Source organism: Tamandua tetradactyla, chromosome 3 (assembly GCF_023851605.1).
Source record: "Tamandua tetradactyla isolate mTamTet1 chromosome 3, mTamTet1.pri, whole genome shotgun sequence".
NCBI classification, from domain to species: Eukaryota; Metazoa; Chordata; class Mammalia; order Pilosa; family Myrmecophagidae; genus Tamandua; species Tamandua tetradactyla.
This window is the reverse complement of record NC_135329.1, coordinates 3,008,736-3,025,798: the sequence shown is the minus strand read 5'-3', so window position 1 is coordinate 3,025,798 and position 17,063 is coordinate 3,008,736. Positions and strand designations below refer to the sequence as shown.

General features: G+C 35.6%; 1 protein-coding gene across 4 annotated transcripts in view; it reads left to right on the top strand.

The window, feature by feature from the left end:
• WDR35 (WD repeat domain 35) overlaps positions 1-17,063 on the top strand; it is a 109,723-nt gene that overhangs the window by 71,226 nt on the left and 21,434 nt on the right. For 2 of the 4 annotated variants that reach the window (XR_013172285.1, XM_077152157.1), the window contains exons 13-18: positions 367-436; positions 3,705-3,758; positions 5,716-5,825; positions 6,304-6,514; positions 15,611-15,691; positions 16,675-16,851. Coding sequence is in view for 3 of the 4 variants with exons in the window: in XM_077152157.1 (XP_077008272.1) it covers positions 367-436; positions 3,705-3,758; positions 5,716-5,825; positions 6,304-6,514; positions 15,611-15,691; positions 16,675-16,851 (703 nt within the window). In the remaining variant the exon portion in view is untranslated. The remainder of the gene's footprint in view (positions 1-366; positions 437-3,704; positions 3,759-5,715; positions 5,826-6,303; positions 6,515-15,610; positions 15,692-16,674; positions 16,852-17,063) is intronic. The other 2 variants (XM_077152158.1, XM_077152159.1) reach the window with 2 other exon arrangements.

Below are 17,063 nucleotides of genomic sequence, written 5' to 3'. Positions count from 1 at the left end.
TAAAAGGAAATTATGGAGAAACTACAGAGGAACTTAGAAGTTACTTTTTACTGATGTTTAGCTAGAAATTAATGTAAACTATCTTGCAGGTTTTAATGAAATTGTTGGGAAAATATGACTCAATATCTTAAGTATATGTTTGGCACGGCTTTCAGGAGAATTCCTCTTGCATAACCAGCAAACACCTGGTAGATAGCTTCTATCTTTATAAGATTTAGTTGTGCCAAGAAATCTTTCAAATAATCAGAATATTTGTATTAACGCTATTCATTGATGTCATCCAAACCTTTACTTGTTCTAGAGATTATGAAATAGTAAAAACCTTAATTATACATTCTTTGACTTCTGATCTTTTTTTTTAAATAGAATTTATCATGTTGATGATACTCCGTCTGGATCAGTGGATGGGGTGCTTGATTATAGTAAAGCCATTCAAGTAGGTGATTTTATTTTTGCCAGCAAATCTTAATACCTGTACAGTTTGAAATACTATAATTTTGATACCTGAAAAAGAATTTGTTTCCAGTGAATAGCATATTTTTCAAGTAACTCTTTAAAGAACTTCCTGTTCTTAAAAAAAACTTTTACTAGATTTTGAAAACTTAGACCAAAAAAAAAAAAAGGTGATAAGTAGTTAATGTGATGCTACTTTAAAAAGCGTAGTATCTCAGAATATTGGGGAACATAATTCCTCTGTCCCCCCCCTCTGTCCTCTCTTTTCATTCATCCTTCTGCCACTCCCTCCATCCATCTGATCATCCATCTAACCTGCATTCTATCAGAGATTGCTCTGGCACCTCTAGCCTATTAGCAAGGAACCATATTTTTTTTGTAAATAACATAATTTAGTGTATATTTTATGGAAATATACTCTTGTTTGCCAGCTAATGTAATTAAATATTTTAGTGAACAATTTTCTGAGAGTATTTAAATCAGTGCCTTATCATTAATAAAGCTCTTTCCTAATGATCCTCACAATTACGTAAGACAAACTGCACATATTGTCTGCTCTCCATTTTAAGGCTAGAAAACAGATAACAGATTTACTTAGTTTATTTAAGTAAGTGATGAAGCAGCAAAGCAAGATTCAAATTTAGCTCTTCTGACTGCAGATCTGTTGACCTATCCAATGGAATATGCAGGAGTTTGTTTAGTTGTCTGTACATTCATCCATTTCTTCAACAAGCATTTGTTAAATGCGTATTATGTGTCAGAAACTGTTTTGGGTACTAGGAAGTCAGTGGCGAATAAGAACAGACCCTTCCATTAGGGAACTTTTAGAAAATTTCAGATGAATTCATCATCCACCAATTCTCCCTCCACCCCTATTCCCAGCTTTATAGACACACTCAAATATTTTCCATTTTAAAAATGACAACAAAAATCTCTACTGTCCACTGCATGTCTTCTTCCAATCACTGCCTTATCTATTTATCCTTTCATAGCTAAACTTTTTGAGAGAATAATTTGTATTCATCTACTTTTCCTGACATCCAGTCCAGCTTTACTTCATTGTATTATAGTTTCCAAAGGCCTTTGAATTGCCAAGTCCTTGTCTTTATCTTATGTGATCTATAGATAACATTTATAACATTTACTATTTTTGATTACTCTTTTGTTCTTGCTTCCATGAGACCACCCTCCTGGGTTTACCCCTACCTGGCTTTTCCTTTTTGTCTTCTTTGTTAAGGGCTCACCTGCCTGTCTCTTGTTGTGGTGTTCCTTAATATTCACTCCCAGGTTGTCTCCCTTTCTCATGTCTCAGTACACACTCCTTAGAGTTCTTACTGAAACCCACTCCTTCAGCTGTGTAGTGACTCAAATATCTTTATTTCCATTTTGAGTTTTCCGATTTCTAGATAATATATTTCTTGCTGTCTGTGAACATTTCACTTGAATGGCCCCCAAATAAACTCATGGCCAAACTCATCTTCCCTCCAAATCTGTCTCTCCATATATCTTCCTTATCTCAGTGACTGGCTCCACCATCTACCCAAGAGTCATGAGAATTTCTTTTCTCTTACTCTGTACATCTAATCAGTCACCAAGTTCTATTGATTCCATCTCCTAAATTTCTCTCAAATTGGTCACCTTTCCATGTCTAAATAAATTCAGTCCATCATTGCTTCCTACTTAGGTCACTGCAATAGCTTTCCATCCACTGGTGCCCAATAGAACTTTCTGTGATGACGGAAATGCTCTATATTTGTGTTGTCCAATATGGTAGTCTCTAGCCAAATGTGGCTGATGAACACTTGAAGTACAGTCACTAGTGTGGCTGAGGAACTGAATTTTACATTTTGCTTCATTTTAATTAATCAAAATTTAAAGGGCAGGCCATAGTGGCTCAGCAGGCAGAATTTTCACCTGCCATGCCAGAGACCTGGGTTCGATTCCCAGTGCCTGCCCATGCAAAAAAAAAAAATTTAAGGAGCAGCACAAGGCTTGTTGTCCATGTATTGTCTAGCACAGATTCGCCTCTCTACTTTCAGCCTTCCTCTCCCTAGCCACCACCTTGATGACCCATATATCATACTGATGGCCAAGAGCGATCTTTTTGAAATGTAAATCTGATCATGCTACACATAGATTCCTCCTTACCACCCCATATAAATTTTAATGTGTTTCAGAATAAAGTATATATACCTGCAACTGCCCCCTTCCTGGTCCACTTCTTTTCTCTAACATATTATCAGATACATGCTGTGCTAAACAAATATCTTGGAGTTTCCTGAATGTGTGTATTATGATGGTTTTATTTCTTTTTTTTTTACATTTTATTTTGAAATAATTATAGACCCACAGGAATTTTCAAAAATAGCACAGAGAGTCCAGTGTGGCCTCCACCCAACTTCCCCCAAATGGTGACATCTTATATCACTGTAGTGTATCAAGTCCAGGAAATGACTTTGGTACAGTACTGTTCAGTAGACTTCAGACCTTATTCAGTTTTCACATGTGCTCATTTGTGTATGTGTGTGCATAGTTCTGTGTAATTTTATCCCATATGTCGATTCCTGTAACCACTGCCATAGTCAGATGCAGTTCTGTGCCATCACTGCAGAGGAATGCCCTTACGCTGCTTATATTCACATGCACTCCCAGCATCCACTCCCCATCCTGTCCTGTCCCTGGGGACAACTAATCTTTCTCTATCTCTGTAGTTTTGTCAGTTTGAGGATGCTTTACGAATGGAATAACACATAGAGTATGCAACCTTTTGAAATTGGCTTTTCTCGCTAAGTGTAATGTGCTCTAGATACGGGCAGCTCTTACAATGTCATGCTGTTTTACCCGTCCTCATTTTTGCGTCTGCTGGTCCTTCTGCATTCTGTTCCTCTTTTAAGACTGAGCACAGGTTTTTGCCCCCTGATCATCTTGATGTAAGTTAGATGATCCTTCCTCTGTCGTCTCATTTCCCCATATGGGAACTTCTACTTTTATTATACTGTATTGTAATTAGGTATTCAATTCACTGTTTTCCCCAGGAGGCTTTTGAGTAATCTCTTGAGAGCAAAGACTTCATTCCTGTATCCCTAGAGCTTAGTTCAGTGTCTGGCACATAGTATGTACCTAGTAAATAAATATTTAAGTTAATATATTGTCAAAATATTCTTTTTAGTAATAAATAGCATATTGCCTTGCACAAGAATAGTCATTCAATAAAAGTTGTTGAAGAATTATAATTTATCAATTTATTTTAGGGTACAAGGGATCCAATTTGTGCCATAACTGCATCTGATAAGACATTGATTGTGGTAAGTTATAAAAAAACTTATTGCATGAATAATAATTGTTTAAATTGCAAAAATAGCATAAAGTGATGTGTTTTGGATTTGAATATCATCTGGTGGGCACTGCAGATTTTACTAAGAAACATAAGAACATATGAAATGAGCAAAATTTTACAGAATACAAATTATCGTTTGCAAAAATAGCTGTTGATAGAATCATTGGGATGGTGGCCAGATGAGAAGATGAAGTACATATAGAATTTTTACTTTCAAGTGGAATGAGCCTTAGGAAGGTCTAATGGATGTGAGGTGGATTGGATTGTGGTAGCAGACCTTAGAAAGTTTGCTCCTCATTGTGGTCGCCTATTTTATACTGGAGAATGTCCTTTAATTCAGCTACTTTCGTAAGACATTGAATGAAAATGTGGTATATTTGCCAGCCACTAAAATAGAGAAGTCTATGGCAAAGTTTTGCTGAATTTCTTTAAATGGAATCAATGTTATAATGTTTTTTCCTGAACTCTAACGTTTGAAATATTAATTTTAGCAATAAGTGTTTACTTTAATATAGGGATGCTGGTGGATTTATTGAATTTGAATTTGGTAAACAGAATCCTAAAGGTTTTATTTCCAGTTCTACTTACCTTAGCTGATTTTATAGGGGAAAAATTCTTAAGAATATAGTATTCATTTTTCCTCCCCAAATAACTTTGGTGTATATTTTAAGCAGTTTTTCTTATAGTCAGGTCTGTGGAATCTTCTGTTTTCTTTTTTGATTCTTTGCTATATGACAGAGGTTTTATTATATTAGTTGTATATCTGATATTTGCAGAAAAAAATAATGTAAGATTCAGATCAATTACAAAAATTGTCTTAATTTCTAAATAGCTAAGTCTACCTATAAACCATGCATTCAGTTTTAATCCCAGCCAAAAGATTTAACGGAGAAAATATCTTCTGCATTTAAAACTGCCTTCTGTTGAAATGTAAAGTTTTTAGAACTAACACTTTTTCAGACTTTTTAAAGCCACAGAATCCCCCTTTTCCCCAAACAAAATCTTTAGTATTCCATTGTATTACATTGTTTAAAATTTACACCTACTTTTTTTATAAATTAAAATGTGCCAGCCCTTCCCTCTTCTGATAGGGGCCCTCTTGAGAACTGTAGGATAGAAGCAGTACTGCTCCGGTTCACAAGAGAAGAGGGTAGGATTGGCTGAGGGGCCTCCTACTTTGTCCCGTTGCAAAGTCCTGAGGCACAGAAGGTTTGAAAACAGCTCTTCTTTTGGTGTGCTGCCTGTTGATTTGTCTACCTCAGGCTTGTACAGAGTTGTATATAAGCCTGTTGTCTATGTTTTCTTTTTCTAAACACATTTAAACTCATGCTCATTGTTATCGGTGCTTTTTGATCATCTCATCGCATGGCCAAAACCAGTATCAGATAAATGGGTATGATATAAAAATTAGACTTTCAGGTAGTGCAACCGTGACTCAGAGGCAGAATTCTCGCCTGCCATGCCAGAGACCTGGGTTCGATTCCCAGTGCCTGCCCATGCCAAAAACAGGAACAAAAACTAGACTTTCAAATAACACCTGTTTCAATGATGATCTTATATTGATTTTTCATATATATGGAATTCAACTCAGCAAGTGGTTTATGTTTAGCTTTGCTATACTCTGAATATGAAGCTAGATGACAATTGTAAATAACCCTAGATGTATCATTCTTATACTATAAGAATTTGTGGATTACTAAAGAGTGAGGACTCTGCAATTAGACTGCTTTCAGCAGCTTTGAAAATGTTTTCGTTAAATTAAGAGATTAATATGTGCTCAGTAACATGATTCATTGTCAGAATTGGGAATTATCTATGATGCTGTCACTTTGAAAAAAAATATGTGAATATGTAGAGAGACCTATAGTTGTTGTTTAATATTATTGTGGGACATGTGCTTTAGTAATCACAAGTAATTTCCCTAGGGTCGTGAATCTGGCACCATTCAGAGGTACAGTCTTCCTAACGTCGGTTTGATTCAAAAATATTCCCTTAATTGTCGAGCCTACCAGTTATCTTTGAATTGCAACTCTAGGTAAGCATGAAAACTCCTCACATTGATGTTAGACTTAAAGTTATCGATTGGGATTGTTAGAATTATGTATAAATGTAAAGACATGTTTATTTGTTTTAAACTTGTCTTACAATTCAGGGTGGTTTTAATTTTCTGTATTTGACTTACTGTCTTTCTTTGATTGGGCATATGGAAATACTAGTATAATATTTTACTCTTAAAGTTAGAGTATTGAGAGTATTTTATATTTGTATACCAGTTGTTTAATCACTTTGGATACATTTTTTTTCACAAGGAATAAAAACAGAGAGTAGTCCATGACTTCTGTGAAATTTGCAAAAAAAATTTTTTTAAAGTCATTTATTTATTTTAAAGTCATTTCTACCTTATTCCCAGGTTTCCATGAATTGATTTGAAAAAGAATGGTTATAGGTAATTATTTTCATGATTGCTGATATTAATTTTACAATTCTGCCCCCTTCCAATGTCATTATTTTAGCCGTCTTGCCATCATAGACATCTCAGGAGTTCTGACTTTCTTTGACTTGGATGCTCGGGTGACAGACGGTGCAGGACAGCAAGTGGTCGGCGAGGTGTTGAAGCCGGAGCGGAAGGACGTCTGGGACATGAAGTGGGCCAAAGACAACCCGGGTTTGTTTGCGATGATGGAGAAGACACGAATGTATGTTTTCAGAAACTTGGATCCTGAGGTAAAAACAAGAAACAGGTATTAGCAGTACATAACCAATGAGCCCAAATGTCAAAATCTGGATGGTTTCCATTTCTTTCTTCAAGCGGTTTGTGGGGACTGGCTGTGTGAATTTCCAAAAATAAATAGAAACATTTCTGTGGAATTTAAAAATAATTTGGTCATAAGTGGAAATAATATTAATCCTCTAAATATTCTGTTTTCTCTGAAAGGCATCTCTTAAGCACTTAACTGTTCTTTTTAAAAGATGGAACCAGGCTACTATTACTTTTTTTTTTTTTAATTGTCAAGCCTGTTTTATAAAAAAGAAAATCAGTAGACTTTTTAACAAAAATTTCTTAAAACAACCTAACAAAAGAAATGTAGTTTTGAAATTGCTTTGTCCTTTTATCCTTTTGCCTGTCTAGTCACTTTATCCTATTCTCACCTTTTCTTATTTATATTGCATTCACTCTTTGTTCTTTCTCACCAAGATATTGTTATGAATAGTCCAGTATGAATTGTTGTTAATCTGCTTACACCTGGGTATCAGAAATTTCCTTTCTCAATAATTTTTACAGTTAAATTTGATTTTCTACCTGTGGCTCATGTCAGCTAGTTTTTAGGCTCTGGATTTTTCCTGTTGCTTGGAATGCTTCAGGACCAACTGTTAGCTCTTTTGTTTAAGAAATACAAACAATTTTAATGGTAGCCTAATCAAAACTTATCTGTTGTTAAGATAAACCTTTTAAACAATTTTTGAATTATTAGTGGATATTCAGTTTGGAATTTTCTGTACTCCTGCTGCATTACATCAGTTACTGTTTTTCAGAGAAACAGGATAATGTGTGTGTGTGTGTGCATGAAGTTTTATTTCAAGGAATTGGCTCATGTGATTTGGGGGGCTGACAAGTCGAGAATTTGTGGGGCAGGCCTATAGGTTGGAAACTCAAGGCATGAGCTGATGTTGCAGTCTTGAGTTCAAAAGCCATAAGACAGGTTGGCAGACTGGAAACTCAGACAGCGTTTGTATGCTGTGGTCTTTAGGCAGAATTTGTTCTTCTCTTGGAAACCTCAGTTTTTGTTCTGATGGCCTTCAACTGATTGGATGAGGCCCCTCCCACTGCATTATTGAGGTTAATCTTTATCTAATATCAGCTGCTTGTAGATGTTAATCACATCTGCACAGTAACATCAAACAACATCTGGATTAGTGCTTGACCAAACAACTGAGTACCACCGTATCCTACCCAATTTGATACATAAAATTAACTATCACACACAAAAAATTAGCTATCACATCTACTATTTTCCATTAGTATAAATAAGAGATGAGCTAATGGGTATTCTGTGTCATTAATTTCTGCTTCTTTGGATGTATAGCTTACTTTGTGGGAAGAAATTGCATAATTCTACTCCTGGCTGACAAAGATCTTACCTTGTAATTTATTTAGCAGTAAATGATTAGCCCCCTTGATGTTCTAAATTATTTTCCCATTTTCCTATTTGGGCCCTATTTACAACCTCTGGATTGGCAAAATGACCTGATGTAGCTGGTTCCCAAAGGCTTTGTTGAAACTTTTTGGAGTCTTAAGGATTTTTGTAATTCTTAGAGAAGAGGTCCAAATGAAAGGCAGTCAGTGGACTTCTTTTAAGGGTCAAAGGAAAATTGAACCCTTGCCACAAAACCAGTGTGGAAATATGTGGAGTAACTTGAGGATGGGAGTAGAGTACTTTCTGAATGTTAGGGCCCTTTTCCTATCTTTGGCCCCATTTTACTAAGTTAGAAATCCGTGTGCCTGGAGAAGCAAGAGTATTTATTAGTCCTGGCTGCTCACTTGTGTGCAGCACACGTGATTGGTCTGCTACCAAGTGGAGTCTGTGCCTGGTGGAAAGGGTTTCTTAAGTAGTTTCGACAGAAGAACCTTCTTTTTAACTTTGAGTTTATTTCCTGATTTGGCAAGTTGTTCAATTTCTATTAGATTTGGAGTTAGATGGGTTTCTTACCACTTTACCAGTGGTTGCGTTTCTTTGTAAACCATACTGTGCTTTTCTTCTCATTCTTAGAAGGACACTGGCTTGCTGTAGTCACAGCTTGCTAGTTACTGTGCTGTTCATTCTCTAGCTGCTGGTTGGTTACGGAAGAACATATTCTTCAAAATAGATCATTTACTGGATCTGTAGAACTACCAAATTGTCTTCCAGGAGATAAGCTATGTTTGATGTTTAATAACTGGATGCATTGTCGTTCATTAGAGTGTTACTATGAACTTTAGATTCATACCTTTCTTTGAGTGTTACAAGCCTTTCTTCAGATTATTTAGAAAAAATGGGTGCCATCCGTATGCAAAGTTCTAATTTGTCATTTTCTTTGAGAATTTGAAAAAGAGTATTTAATGTTGAAATTCCTTGCTTGGTTATTTTCATCTCCAGTGACCTTTCAATTCAGCTCTTTTGTTCTTTTTTTGGGTCTTCCTTCATACTGGTACTACTATTTCATATTCATATTCCTTTCATATTTAATATTTTCATCATCCAAGCTCTCACTTATATACATTTGCTCCTTTTCCAAACCAGGAGTTTTGAAACCTTTGAATATGCACCCCAATACATACATACTTATTTATTTATGAAATATATGTATGTATGTGTGTGTATATATATATATATATATATTTATTTATTTATTTATTTATAACCTACTGATTTAGTATAATTATCTTATGATTAATGTCCCCAAAATAGAAATTTTAAAAGAATGGAAAAATGATCAATTTAAAAGGATGAAATAAATTTTACTTTAAAATGTCATGCTGATTGTTATGGTTACATACTATCTTTAGCTAGTGTTTCAAGTATAATATACACATTAGAGTGAGGTTTTGTAACTTAGTAGAAACACCTTCCATTGTTTTAAATAGTCTACTTGATAATTTCATTTCTAGATACCTTTTTACCAGAGCTGATTAAATTGACATTGTTTTTACTTTGTAATGTGGCTAATCCAAGAATTTGTACTAGGAGCAAGAGAGAGGTATCAGTTCTGCCTTTTCTATTTGTTTATGCTTGCATTATTAATATTACATTTAATTCATAGATTTTTTTGTAGGAAGCTTTATCAGCCACTTGTCCATTTTGTGAGAGTAAGCTAAAACTAGATAATATAAGCCCTGCTTTAGTTTCCTATGGTCCTCAAACAAATACCGTGAAATGGGTCCACTTAAACAATGGGAATTTATTAGCTTACAGATTTGAGGCTAAAAGAAAGTCTAAATTAAAGCATCATCAAGGCTTTCTCCCCAAAGACTGGCATTCTTGAGCCAGCTGCTGGCAATCCTTGGCCCTTAGTTTGTCACATGGCAAGGCACATGGTGACTTCTCCTCGTCTCTCCCTTCTCTTCTGGGTTCCGTTGATGTTGGGCTTCTGGCTGCTCCTTCTGGCTTTCTCTCTCTCTGTTTGAATTTCATTCTCTTATAAAGGACTCCAGTAGTAGGATTAAGACCCATCCTAAATGAGGTAGGTTGGACCTTCCGTGAAGTAGCCTCACCACAAGGTCCTTCTTACAGTGGGTTCACACCACAGGAATGGATTCAGTTTAAGATACCTGTTTTTCCGAGGTACATACAGTTCCAAACCATCACAGTCCCTAAACCCACCTAATTAGGCACATACCAACTTCAGTGTGTCACAATATGCTAGAAGTGAATGGATAAGCAAGGACTCTGGGAGACCTGTTATGTTGCCCACATTGTAGGATCTTCTGTACTGAGTTAGGGTACCAGGGTTTCTTGGTATATTATATATTAGGAAGGCTTTAACTAGTGTTTTTTTTTTAACTTTTATTTTGAAATAGTTTCACAGTTATAGGAAAGTTGCAAAACTAATTCAGAAACAACACATAGAATGTCACTGTAAACCCCTCCCAGATACATAGATTTACCAACTGTTAGCATTTTACCACATTTGCTATATCATTCGGTCAATATATCTATCTATATCGATCATCCATTTTCTAAACATTTGAGAGTAAAGTGCATACATCATATTCCTTTTACACTTAACATTTAAAAAATATTTTTATTGAGAAATAGTCACATAAATATAGTCCATACATGGTATACAGTAGCTCACAATATTATCACATAGTTGTTTGCATCATCATAATCATGTTTAGAGCATTTGCATCACTCCAGAAAAAGAAATAAAAATAAAAACTCACATATCCTATACTCTTTACATCTCCTCTTATTGATCACTGGAATTTTAATCTACCCATTTTTTTTTTTACCCTTTATCCCCTCCTATTATTGATTTATTTTTATCCTTATTTTTTTTTACTCATCTCTCCATAACCTGGATAAAAGGAGCATCAGACACAAGTTTTTCACAATCACAGAGTCACATTGTAAAAGCTATATCGTTATACAATCATCTTCAAGAATCAAGGCTACTAGAACACAGCTCATGAGTGTCAGTTACTTTCCTCTAGCCACTCCAATACACATAAACTAAGAAGGGATAGCTATGTAATGCAGAATAACCTTCAGGATAACCTCTTTGACTCTATTTGAAACCACTCAGCCACCGAAACTTTATTTTGTTTCATTAAATAGTGTTTTTGATAAAAATAAATCTCTTGCATGCTGTCTGGGTTAGTGCACACTGTTTTAGGCCATTGGCCTAGAATTTCATATTCAAATGAAATGTAGAATATCTGTTGGATTTTTGGAAAGTAAAGAAAATTGGTTGAGGTCACTGAAGCAGAAGTAGAAGTTTTAAATAACTGAATTACCTAGATATTTGTACATATTTACTTAGGTGTCAATAATGATAGGGTATTTTGGAAGTGCGTAAGTTTTGATCTCTCTCTTACAGCACCTCTTTCTCTCAGATTGTGGTATTGTTTTTAATCCACAGATCGTCTTTTATGGCTATTTTTCTTTTGCTTTGTTTGCATTACCTAGCCAAGAATAAATTTTTTTCTAACGATAAACACGTTTACTCAAGTTTGATTTACGTATAATATCAATATATATGAAGGGGCTCTGTAATTTATAAGGAATTTCTTATTATATACTCTTTCTTTTTGAATTAAATTTTGTTCTGATTCTTTTATAAGAGTTCATTGCTCATAAGAGCATATGATTTGCCTTTATACAATGCTATCTTTTTCCCTAATTTTTAAAAAAATATAACAACACAGTCTTAACATTATCATTCTGTTCTACATATATAATCAGCAATTCACAATATCATCACATAGTTGCATATTCATCATCATGATCTTAGAACATTTCTTAGAACATTTGCATCAATTCAGAAAAAGAAATAAAAAGACAACAGAAAAAAATTCATGCATACCATACCCTTTACCCCTCCCTTTCATTGATCACTAGCATTTCAATCTAAATTTATTTTAACATTTATTCCCCCTATTACTTATTTTTATTCCATATGTTTTACTCATCTGTTGATAAGATAGATAAAAGGAGCATCAGACACAAGGTTTTCACAATCACACAGTCACATTGTGAAAGCTCTATCATTATACAGTCATCTTCAAGAAACATGGCTACTGGAACACAGGTCTACATTTTCAGGCAGTTCCCTCCAGCTTCTCCTTTACATCTTGAATAACAAGGTGATATCTACTTAATGCGTAAGAATAACCTCCAGGATAACCTCTTGACTCTGTTTGGAATCTCTCAGCCATTGACACTTTATTTTGTCTCATTTCACTCTTCCCCCTTTTGGTCGAGAAGGTTTTCTCAATCCCTTGATGCTGAATTCTAGCTCATCCTAGGTTTTCTGTCCCATGTTGCCAGGAAGGTCCATACCCCTGGAAGTCATGTCCCACATAGGGGGAGGGCAGTGAGTTTGCTTGTTTGTTTGTTGGAAAGAGAGGCCACATCTGAGCAACAAAAGAAGTTCTCTTGGAGATGACTCTTAGGCCTAATTTTAAGTAGGCTTGACCTATCCTTTGTGGGGTTAAGTTTCATGTGAATGAACTTCAAGATTAAAGGCTTGGCCTGTTGCTTTGGTTGTCCCCACTGCTTGTGAGAATATCAAGAATTCAACTTGGGGAAGTTGAATTTTCCCCCGTTCTCACCATTCCCCGAAGGGGACTTTGCAAATACTTTTTTATTCACTGTTCAAATCATTCTGGACAAACCAGCAAAATCTCATGCCCTACTCAAAGTTCCATGTACTTATGTTGTTCAATTAAGCTGTCTACATAAGTTATATTAGGAAATACACTAGTCAAAATACAAATGTTAATACTACCTTTTTTTTTGAAGAAATAAAGGGATTTCATAAAATTGTTTCATATAATTAGACTATTTTAATCCACAGTTTGTATTTTTTGAGAGATATTATACATTTTGAAACCCAAGGAACCATACAAGAGCCTCATTCTTAAATCTAGACACACTAACTCAAACTAGATAATTCAATTTTAACCTATTATTTTAATATTTTTTTGGTATCTTTTTATAGCAACTGCTATAGTTTCTATCATATTTCTGTAGACACACTAAATCAGAGTTATAATTTGATACATTGTTTTGTTTTGATTTTGGTTATTTCCTATTTCATTATGATATATATGTAAATATATATATATATATATATATATATTTTTTTTTTTTTTTCAACATGGGCAGGAACCAGGAATCGAACCTGGGTCCTCTGGCATGGCAGGCAAGCATTCTTGCCTGCTGAGCCACCGTGGCCTGCCCTATATGTAAATATTTTTAAAAATTAAATTCTGGTATTATTTTCATTACCAGACATTGTATTCCTTTTACAGTATTCTTGGAATTATTAAATACATTGGAAATTCATTTATTTTTATTTATATAGTATTTATACCTGTTTTTTCAGCAAAGGATAAAGGTAGCTACTTTATAATATTCATATACTATAATTTATTTCTGTAAGTCTAGTTTTCATTTTTTTAGCCTTTCTAAAGCTTTTATTTTAAACTCCACTTAGCAAAACAAAAATCACCACTAAATATTTAGTTTTCCAACCTTTAGTTCTTTTTCAGTCCTGTCCCTAACCACAGAATCTTTACAAGATCTTAAGCAAAAAACATGATAAAATCATGTGTACTTATTTCCGTTCTGCAATAAAATTATCATTTTTATTGGCTGCATAATGTTCCCATTGACTTGATGCAACATAGTATATTTTTAAGCCTTCTGCTACTTTTAAGCAATTGGATTGATTCCCATTTGTTGAACTATGAGCAATGCAGCAGTGAACATCTTTTTAAACAATTTTTCTTTCCTTTGGATTATTTCTTTAGGCTAAATTCCAATGAGAGGGACAGCTAGAATGAAGGATATTTATAATTTTAAAAACAAACTACCAAATTGCCTTGCAAAGAGTTTATCATTTTATCTTGACATGCAGGTGAATAAGTTTCACAGCAAAATAATAATAGGTATTAATTTGTATCCCAGCAAAAATAGTGTAGGTATTACATGGTACTTTCTCATTGTAGTTTTTGTATTGATATTTATTTTGTCTCTTCTGTATTTGATTTGTTAATGTCCTTGTGCATTCTCGGTGCCTTGATTTTTTAAATTCAAGTTTCTCTTTGTTTGAACAACCTTTTTTTATAAAGTAAGCTAGAGTTACTCCTCTTCTCTTTTGTATTTTTTTGCATACCTTTTTAAAAGATGTATCTCCAGATCATGGCACTGCATTACATCTTGGTACACTGAAGAAAAAGGACATAAAACTAGTAATTTGTCAAGAAGTTTATGAACTAAAATACTAGACGTCCTGTGCAACTTGAAATGAAGTCTTTCCCTGCCCAGTGGTCAGAGTTCTCTTGGGAGAAGTTTCGGAGGCACTCGTGGCAGAATGTGTGTCCACAGGGTGTGTCTGGCAGCTGCAGCAGAGGCCGGAGGCAAATGTGGCCCTTAGGTCATCAGCCACTTCATTCTGGTAATTGTACGAGTGGCCTTCTCTTATCCAGGACCACTGGCCACATTCAGAACACAGAGGGTTTAAGGAGAAGGAGGCCTGTTCCACAGAAACGATCTCCTCATTTGTCCCCATTTCCAGTCAACTGAAGCAGTTCTGTTTCTTCATATGTTAGGCTTCCACCTAAGGTTTTGGCTCCTTTAGTAGAAAGTGATGTGTTTGACTAAAACCAAGGTCTGTTTATGTCTTTGCCAGGAGAATGGGAAGAGAGAAGAATGCCATGTTCATGCTACTAGTATTTGTATTCAGTAATTAAGTTCTCCTCCGATCAGTCACAGTTTCATTTGTTTAGATGACATGCTCAAGTGAGCCGGGAAGGGCCCTGAACCAGTGGCTGGCCAGGGCCGTGCAATGCTGGGTCACTTCAGGGATGAGGTGTTGGGTCAGCTTTGCTAGAGGCACATACTAGGGAGCGTGCCTGCCCACCTGGGCTCTGCTCCCTAGGTTTTATTTTTTATAACACTAGGAATAGAGACAGATGTATAGAAGACTTTGTATTTACATATTGGCAAATAAAACCTTCTAATGTAGGAAATATATCAGGAACACTTTCTGACTAATGTTGCAGTAAATGGACTTCTCACTGTGGTATGGAACTACTTGGATGTATGTACTGAGATACAAATATAGTGTTTGTCAGTTTTATTAAGAATTAGATTTAATGTTGAATCCCATAAATGGAAATTATCAAGCTGTATGAGACATTTTTGGATTGAGTGGGAAAATTTGGACTGCATATTAGATGCTGTTAAGGAATTAATATTAATTATGTTAGGTATGATATTAGTAATATAGTATTCATTCTGGTAATTGTACAAGTAGTTTTAATATAGTAATATAAAACACTGTCCTTATTTTCTTAGAAATAAGTACTGAAGAATTTACTGGTGAAAGTGTCATGTTGTCTATAATTTACTTTAGTTACTTTAAAATACTTTAACCAAAATATTAAATGAAGCATATTTAGCAAATGGTTATTATTTAGGTGATGGGTATATGGGTTTTAGTGGTAATCTCTTTATTTTTTTGTTGAAGTTTTTGATAAAATTGAAAATCATGTAATATTAAAGAAGGGAAAATTTACATAATTAAACATAACATTTGTTTTTCCGTTTAAAGGAACCCATTCAGACTTCTGGATATATTTGTCATTTTGAAGATTTAGAAATTAAATCTGTTCTTTTGGATGAGATATTGAAGGTAATTTAAAAAAATTTTCTATTGCTGGCTTGACTGTGAAAGAGGTTGGAGGTGACGGTATGCCTGTCAGTAGGTATATCTGTTTGAAAGCTGGAAGTGTGAGAGCATTCGAGCAAGAGAGGTCAGTTCTGAAACAGGGAGTGATAGGTCTGTGTTCTAGTTTGCTGGCTGCTGGAATGCAGTTCCAGAAACAGAATTGCTGCTGGAATTCCAGAAACAGAATGACTTCTAAAAAGGGGAATTTAATAAGTTGCTAGTTTACAATTCTAAGGCTGAGAAAATGTCCCAATTAAAACAAGTCTGTAGAAATGTCCAATCTAAGGCATCCAGGGAAAGATACCTTAGTTCGAGAAGGCTGATGAAGTTCAGGGTTTCTCTCTCAAGTGGAAAGGCACAAGGTGAATACTGTTAGCGTTTCTCTCTCATCTGGAAAGGCACATGGTGAACACAGTCAGGGTTCCTCTCTCATCTGGAAGGGCACATGGCAAACACAGTGTCATCTGATAGCTTCTTCTCCTGGCTTCCTGTTTCATGAAGTTCCCTGGTGTTTCTTTCTTCATCTCCAAAGCACTGGCTGATGGACTCTCTGCTTCGTGGTGCTGCAGCATTCTCTGCTCTCTCCGAATCTCTTTCATTCTCCAAAATGTTTCCTCTTTTATAGGACTCCAGCTCAAATGGGTGGAGACACGTCGTCACCTAATCCAGTTTAACAACCACTCTTGATTAAATCACATCTCCAGGAAGATGATCTGATTACAGTTTCAAACATACAGTGTTGAAGAGGGATTCCTCTGCCTTAATGAAATGGGATTTAGATTAAAACATGGCTTTTCTAAGGGATGTACATACTTCCAAACCAGCACAGTCTGAGATTTTTTCAGCTGAGGACTCTGAGGCTTGGAGAGGTGAGCTGATTAGCCAGTGTCTCTCAGGGAGCAGCACAAAGGCAGGTCTGACAGACGCCCTTCTGCTTCAAATCCAAGGTGCGGAACAGAGATGTGGCCGAGAGACGTCGGGGACCGAATAATCCAGGTCCTCAGACACCTTACTGCAGCATTTGGATTTTATCCTGGAATCTCTGCAGAGTAAAGGAGGAAAGGGTCAGGTTGGGTTTCTACTTTGTGAAGATGGCCTTGGCTTCTTGGGTGGACAGAAGGCAGGTGGGGTAGGGGAAGGAGTTTTCACACAGCTGGTAAGAGATAGAAACAGGATTTGAGCCCAGGTCTTTTCAAATTCCAACCCTCACTCTCCTGCACTTCCTGCTGTTTCGCACTCCGGAGTTCCCTGAGGACTTTTCAGTTTTTTGCTGCATGGGTTTGGTGGGGGTGGGGGTGGGGAGGAGATACCATTTTCACAGAACTCTGGTCTTTGG